The following is an 8,191-nucleotide window of genomic DNA, read 5'->3' as shown; positions in this document are numbered from 1 at the left end:
GCGATTCTTATCAAATTTTTAAAATTTCAAGTCTGCATAAAACTTGATTCCTTCTAGATACAAGGTCGCAATCCCTCATCTAGCCCTCCTGTACAAGTTTTTCACACAACCAAGCACTTTAAGTAACCCAATTTGGAAGATAACTATTCCGTGTTATACAGGATAAGTCGATAATAAGGTTCGAAACAAAAGATATTAGGGTTTTTCAACAGAATTTTAGGTGTTGTGAGGGATTTCTTCGGTTCTTCCCCGCGTCACTAAAAACAAAATAGTAGACTCCTTTATTTACATCTGGATGCAAATGTCGTGCACTAATAAAAAACAAGTAATTAATAACTTAATCACTTATAACTAGCACGGGTAAGTAAAGTCGTCTCCACAAGAATCAATGGAAAGTGCAGTTTGATCTAGATGTCGTGGTCTAATTAAATATAAGAGTAAATTAGTGTTCCTAATCATCTTAGTCTAGTTAGGGCAAGTAGTGTTTCGAACCACAAGAAGCAAGTTGTCGGTGTGTAGTGTAATTGATTCTTAACAATATGAGGTAGTAGTTTGGAGTGTTGATCACACTAGCAATTTTGTAAATTAAAAATAAGCAAACGCTTAAGAAGTTTCAAAAAATTCAATTAAAAGTAAATCACACACAGGGTTCAAGCATGCAACTAAACAACAATCTCATGTCATTTAATAAATTAATTATCGAGAAACAAATCTGGTTAACTGAATAATTCATTCTTAGGCATCAACAAATGTAAACACACGAAACTGGTAACCAAAGGTTACTTGCCAGTGTGACACAATCAAGGGCAGATATATGCTTCATTGACTTAAACTAACTAGCAAACACGCCACAATAATTGGTAGACTACTCGTTCTGATTGTTATAAACCTAAACCAACTGAATGTTCAACAATACAAAACATCAATGATCATAGTTTATCAATCAATAACTACAATAGTTTAGTTTTAATACATGAGAAAAGACTGAAAAGTTACAATACTCTACACTCGGGGAATGATTCAAGAGGATTAGCCGCTCATCGTCTTCATTAGATTTTCAACCGTGATGAGAAATGCCATTTGGAATGATATCTTAATGATTGGAAGGTATGGAATTCGTCTTAGAGCTCTTGGAAACTATTGGAAGATGTAATAACTTATTAGGGTTTGTGAAATAGAAGTTATAGGTAAAAACCTAATTTTCCCGTCTTTTAATTTTATCACGTATCGCGGTGGCACTTTAACAGCTCCATTGCATATCACGGTGGACCAAAAGTCAACATTTCTTAATTCTGGGTCTATCGTGTATCCGATGGACCCTCTTCCACCCCATCGTGTAGTGTGACGCCCTCTTCCTCCACAAAAAGTTTTGATTATTTTTCCATTATGCTCTGTAAGTTGATGTGTATATTTTGTGTAAACTTACTCTATTGAATATGGACTTTTGTGAAAGGGAGTAGGTTTAGTAGCACCTATTTTCAAATTAATTATTTAATGTAATAACTTAATAAATTATTTTGATTAGTAGGTGGTTTAGATTCCACCGGCTATACATTTGGGTTTGTATTTAAAGTTTTTTGTGTTTTGAAAGTTTTTTTATTTTATGTCATTCGCTATCCCTATCAGCCAATTAATACATGTCCCAATAGTTCTTTTTTGGGAATATGTCATACAATACTAATCAAGTTTTAAAAATGTTCCAATTATATTACTAAAGTTTAAAAAGTGTTTCAATTAAGTAACTCAATTTTCATATTTGATTAAATTAAAGGTTTTAACATTTTTTTTAACATTTTTCTTTTTTGTTTCACATAGAAAATCTTTTTATCTTTTTTTTTATGTTGGCGTTGAGTAGTGGCGTGGATTCTATTTTTTATTTTTAACTTTTAATATAATTAAAGTTTTTTTTTATTTTTTAAATTTAACTACATATATTGCAAGTTCCGACCTCCACAGTTTATCCTTTATTTCTTTCTTGATCCACAAAAAAATTATTGAGACTCGATTTAAAGATTTAGTTATGCGATATGTGAAAAATTTGCATGAGTGACCTAATTGGAACACTTTTAAAACTTGGTTACCATTCTATGAAATTGCCCATTCTTTTTTTAGTTCACTAGAATGGCAAGCGAAGTCGATAAGTTTCATAGGGTAACAATCAAACTCTAGAGTTTTTCACTCCTAGACTTAACATATATTTTACACGTTTCCAATAAAATCTATGGAGTTCGATTTTCATCTAAGTGAACTTGTTGAGTTTACCTTCTAGAGTAGCGACTAGCGAGCTGTCTGAAAGTATACAAACTTTCAAATATTGTTAGCGTTTATGATGCAAAAATGATAAATGAAATAGAATGGATTATTGTAAGGGATAAAAAAAAGATGTTTTATTGGTCAATATAATGGAATAAACAATTATGTAAGGAATTCCATTTTATCATATTCATTCATTTGCAACCCTTGTTTTGCTTGCTTTTTTTTCATTTAATTCATCTTCACCCTAATTTCTTAACATCACCACATCCGTTTCCACCACTTGACCACCATCTCCACCACATCAAAACAAATTTTCTTTTCAGTGTACATCTGCGCTTTATTTCAAAAGGGGACCACCTGACCACCACTATCAATCGTTGCTGCCACCACCACCATCATCGCTGCCACCACCGTCGCCACCATCCCCATCGTCGTCACTGCCACCACCACCACCACCGCAACCACCATTGCCTAACAACCACACTGTAGCCACCGCCACCGCCACCACACGACCACCATTGTCGCCATCATCTCCGCCGTCATTGCTATTTTTTGTACTGGCAAATTTTCATTTTTTTGAGGTTGGGGTATTTTATCATTTGTATTTCATTTATGTGTATTTTTGTGTTTATCAAAACAATATAAAGTAATGATTCATTCCATTTTCAAAAATTAACCAAATAAGAAACAAAGGAACTGTAATAATTTGTTTTATTCCCTTATTTATTCCATTCTCTCTCCAATCCATTACCATACCAAACAAACAAACAATTAGTTAAATTTAACCACCTATTTAACCAAATAAATTATAAAAAGTAGTAAGTAAATATATGCGTAGATAGAAGTAGCGTTTTGAAAACCGGCTAGTAGGGGTGTTCAGATTTCGATTCGCATTCGAAACATTCGAAATTCGATTCGATTCAAATTCGATTATTAGGATTTGAATTTGATTTTAAAAAATTCGAATTCGATTCGATTCGTATTCGAGTATATTAATCGAATACGAATTTATGATTTATTATTTGATTCGATTCGAAATTCGAATTCAAATTATATATTCATATATGTGTATATATATAATATTTTTTTATTTGTGTTAAATCCATAAACAATAAATGTCCATCACAAATTATTAAACCCAATATGCCATATTATTGTTTCCTAGCCTATACTAATATGGGTGTTATTTACTTCTCTTTTTGAATATTTTGAATTTATACTATTTTTAGTTTAGTTTTGAAATTATTATCATGTGGTATTGTATCTACTTTAAATTTATATGTTTCTTTTGCAATTATAATTATTGTTTTCAAATTTTTGGTACAGGTAAACTTGAGTTAGATTGTATTTATTCGAATTAAAATCGAATTTATTCGAATTCGAATTTCAAATACGAAATCGAATCGAATTTCGAATTGGGCATATAATACGAATACGAATCGAATAGTTTAACTTTTAATCGAAAACAAATACCGGCAAAATAAACAATTATTCGGATTATTCGATTCGATTTAACTTGAAAATTCGTTATTCGATTCGATAAACACCCCTACCGGCTAGGCCCAACCGGTTGGATCGGTCCCACTGGGACCCGGTCCTATACCAAGCCTGGTCAGTGTATTTGGGCCGCTTTCTAAAAACCCGACCAGGTTTTGCAGGTGGTGGTCAGTCCGGACCCGGCGACCCCGGCGGATGAACCGGTAAAACCCATTTTTCATTAAATCTAAAATGAAATATGCATGTTAGGATTCGAACATGGGTCATTTCCGAAATAGTAGCTTTAATAAATACTCCATGAGACCAAGCTTCATTGATGTCTTTATTAATCAAACATAAATCACATATATTTAAAAAGCAATGTATAAAACATAAATAAACATTAAAGTTTGTTATTATTATTATTTGTTATTAATTTTTTATATGTGTATGAATTATTTAAATAAGAATAAGGAGTTTCCTAGGAATGGTAAGAACCAATAGATTTTTGATATGTGGCATTATAACCTATGGTGAAAAAATAATTCTAGGAAACTATGTCGGTTATAAAGGTGATAGAGTAATTCTAGGAAACTATGTCAGTTTTTGGTAATTTTAAATCTCAACCATTGATTAACATGATCCAATGTCTATGATTTATTCCTAGTATTCCTAGAAAGCTACTTTTTTTTTACTATAACCCTCTCCTATATATATATAACCTTTGACCCGGTAAGGCGTCCGGATCGACGTCTAGACTGGGTCTGAAAACATTGGATAGAAATAAGTTCAGAAAAATACGTAGGGTTTTCAAGTTTAGCCATGATGAAGGATCCATATCTACCTATTCTAATAAAAGAAAATAACTTACGACAAATGTCACTTGAAGATTCAGTCCTAGCCTAAATTTTCTATTCAAACAATTATTCTATTTTAATGAAAACATATTTTTGTTAGTGTAATTAAAACATATTAATTCATCATTTAATCAAATAATAAATTACCCAAATTATATGGATAAAAAATATGTAGGTATTTATATCAATATAATAAAAATATTTATATATTTAATGAAATTAGATCTACCATTTTTTATTAAATCAGTTTTTATACATTTTTGATTGTAGGAGATGAATGCTGTAAAATTCAATAAACGATATTTTATAGATCTAAGATGATAAAGACAGGAAGAAATTATAAATGAATAGCAATTTTATTCACATATTCATTCAACCTCCATGAGTCAATGGAGTTTTCATCAATCTCTTTTGAAATTGTAATACAAAAGCGTATTTTATTTATGCTAATTTTATATATTATGTTTTTTCTATGCCATTGATAATGAAACAACTTATCATCTTTTCTTATAATTCGCTATTACATTAAAAAAAATATAATTACAACTTACATAATTATTAAGTGCATTTTTTTGTGATTATAAAAAATTGTGTGATAATACACCACATATTTGTATGAATATTACATTAGAAAATATAATTTGCACTTATAAATCATTTAACTTGATAGATTTTTTTTTAAAATTTAATTATTTAATTTCTATAGCCTAATTGTATTTATTTAAATATTATGTGTATCACACGGGTTCTAAAACTTGTAGCAATACATAGCAAGATAGTGCATGTTGTCCATGGTGACATATTTGGGTTATAGATTATTCACATACCATATACGTACGCTTATCCGCACGTAGCATCATGTGCCTTTATGTGCTTCTCTATTATATAATGAAATAATGGTTAAAGACACAGAACAAGTCTCTTATTTACTCCTCCTTGATCCTTATCACTATCACCTTCTCTATACATTCTCTCTCTCTCTCTCTCTCTCTCTCTCTCTCAAACACACACACACATATCTAAGAGTCATAAAGCAAACCAGTTCTCAAGCCTTTTGTGTTTCATCAGCACCATGACTGACCCTCACTCTTCAAATCTATACTCACAGTGGTTCAGACTGGATCACTTCACCAATACACCCCCTACAGATTTTCAAAATCATGTTTATTCTAATTATCAATATCAACATCCTCAAAGCTACTTCTACAATAGCTTCATACCATCTTCATATCCAAACACTAGAACTATTCATAGCTTTAACTTTAATCCATCCACTTCTGTGAGTAATAAACATCCAACCCCTCCACCTTCTCCTCCTCTCATCGAAGCTCTACCTCTCTTGAGCTTGAGCCCATCAAGAAAACAAGAAATGGATGTGGATGGTGATGATGTTGACGATGATGAAGATGAAGATGATGAAGCAGCTGTGACTGTGGCACTGCACATAGGGTTACCAAAGGCTAGTGCAGCTGATCTTGCATCTTTAATGTCAAATTCTTCATCTACTACTAGTGAAATAATGGTTACTAATAATAGTAAGAGTGTAGAGGGAGATGGAGATGGAGATGGAGATGGAGATGAAGGTAGTCTTGGATATAGCCCTCTCAACAGACTCAACAAGGGTCAATATTGGATACCAACACCCTCTCAAATTCTTATTGGCCCTACTCAGTTTTCTTGTCCTGTTTGCTTCAAGAACTTCAATAGATATAACAATATGCAGGTTGGGAACCAAACTGATCTCAAAATAACCTTCGTTGTTCAGTTTTCTTTCCAGCTTACAGCAGTTAATTCTATCTGTGTGTGTGTGTTTTCAAGCTTCCATGTTCTTAACAGAACTCATAAAACCTAGATGATCAGAGATCAATCCATAAAGCTTGATGAAGTTTATTTTTTTAAAGCCTGGCGTTGGGTGTTTTAATTTGTTTCTTTTTGTTGGAATGGATTTCTGACATAGTGACATATGATAGATCTCCTGATTAGTATTTGTTTGATTCATATAATTTATTGATATGCATGGATTGTGAATTTTGGGATCTGATAATTGAAGTGGCTTAGGAACAGTAGTACCCTACATACCCATTTGTTTTGACTTCACAGGCAATGGCTCCTACTGCTTTTTAGTATATGTGTGCTTTTGAATAGTGGCCAACTGAACATTTTTTACAGTGCCTTTATGTTTTTAATTACCTTTCAAGATTTTCATTACACCCCCCCCCCCCTTTCTCTCTTCACTCTTCATCCTCACCCCTCATTCTCATCACACACTTCTTCTCTTTCATCTTTTCATATAACGGTTATATTGAGTTTTTATAATGGTCACAAAACGATTGCTTTTCTGTTGCAAAAGATATGATCTATTTTTTATAAACACGATCACCGACCGATCTTATAACTGTCATCAAGATGTATTGTAATGTAGAGGATATTACAACAAATCTTCATGAATCAAGCAAGGTAATAATAATAATAATAATAATAATAATAATAATAATAATAATAATAATAATAATAATAATAATAGTCAAGTCCTAGTATGTGGAATACTTGAGTGGTTGCAGTGTGTAACCTCTACGTGTTAAAACGGTCTTAAGTGTAAGTATATAATTAAGTTTGAATTTACGATGCTGCATATTTATGTGTAAACGAATGCACTAGGATATATGGTCAAAGTTTGTCAATACCTTAACTCCATAGTTAAATTATCATGAGGTTTAGAGTTATTCAGTTGCTGTGTGTGTATGTGTGTATTTTCAACTAATCATCCATGTTGGTTTATAACAAACACTTGTTATCGTAGATGCATATGTGGGGGCATGGATCTCAATACAGGAGAGGTCCGGAATCTCTAAGGGGTACTCAACCAACTGGCATGTTAAAGCTACCATGCTACTGCTGTGCACTCGGGTGCCGCAATAACATCGACCACCCTCGATCAAGGCCACTGAAGGACTTTAGAACACTGCAAACACATTACAAAAGAAAACATGGAATTAAGCCTTTCATGTGTAGAAAATGTGGCAAGGCTTTTGCAGTTAAGGGTGATTGGAGAACACATGAAAAGAATTGTGGGAAGCTTTGGTATTGCATTTGTGGTTCAGATTTTAAGCACAAAAGATCACTCAAAGATCACATCAAAGCTTTTGGCCATGGACATGGCGCGTACGACATTAATGGTTTCGAAGAAGAAGATGAACCCACATCGGAAATCGAACAAGATGACGAAGCCAATTCATGATCATTGGTAAGTTGTCCATCTATTAATCTATATACATTTTCCAAGGAAATATTGTAGTATGATCCCTTGTAACCAAATTCATAATATTCAACTAAGTTTATGCTAAATCCCCTTGCCGATTCATTTTAATACAAGCTTATATCTGTTATCACTAGTTAGCTAGTTAGTTAGTTAGTTAGTTAGTTAGTTATTCTAGCATGGTGATTGTTACAATCACGGTTTTGTTGCCATCAAAACCGATAAACTTCGCATTAGTCATATTTCAACTATATAATATAAATTCTTTTTGGTAACCTGGATGAGAACCAATACCAAAAAAAAAACTTATGGATGTACAAACCAACGTGATCAGATAAATCACAGT

General features: G+C 32.5%; 1 protein-coding gene across 1 annotated transcript; it reads left to right on the top strand.

Moving 5' to 3' along the window:
* Positions 1–5,661: 5,661 nt before the first annotated feature.
* LOC143556439 (zinc finger protein WIP2-like) lies at positions 5,662–7,827 on the top strand. Its single transcript, XM_077045755.1, has 2 exons — positions 5,662–6,312; positions 7,390–7,827. The coding sequence occupies exons 1-2, from the start codon at positions 5,662–5,664 to the stop codon at positions 7,825–7,827; spliced, it is 1,089 nt and encodes a 362-aa protein (XP_076901870.1).
* The last annotated feature ends 364 nt before the right edge of the window (positions 7,828–8,191 follow it).

The sequence above is a fragment of the Bidens hawaiensis genome, unplaced genomic scaffold (assembly GCF_021521415.1).
Source record: "Bidens hawaiensis isolate Kalapana, Puna unplaced genomic scaffold, B.hawaiensis_p1.1 tig00018576_1, whole genome shotgun sequence".
Lineage (NCBI taxonomy): Eukaryota > Viridiplantae > Streptophyta > Magnoliopsida > Asterales > Asteraceae > Bidens > Bidens hawaiensis.
The sequence above is the reverse complement of the archived record's forward strand: the minus strand, read 5'-3'. Positions and strand labels throughout refer to the sequence as shown.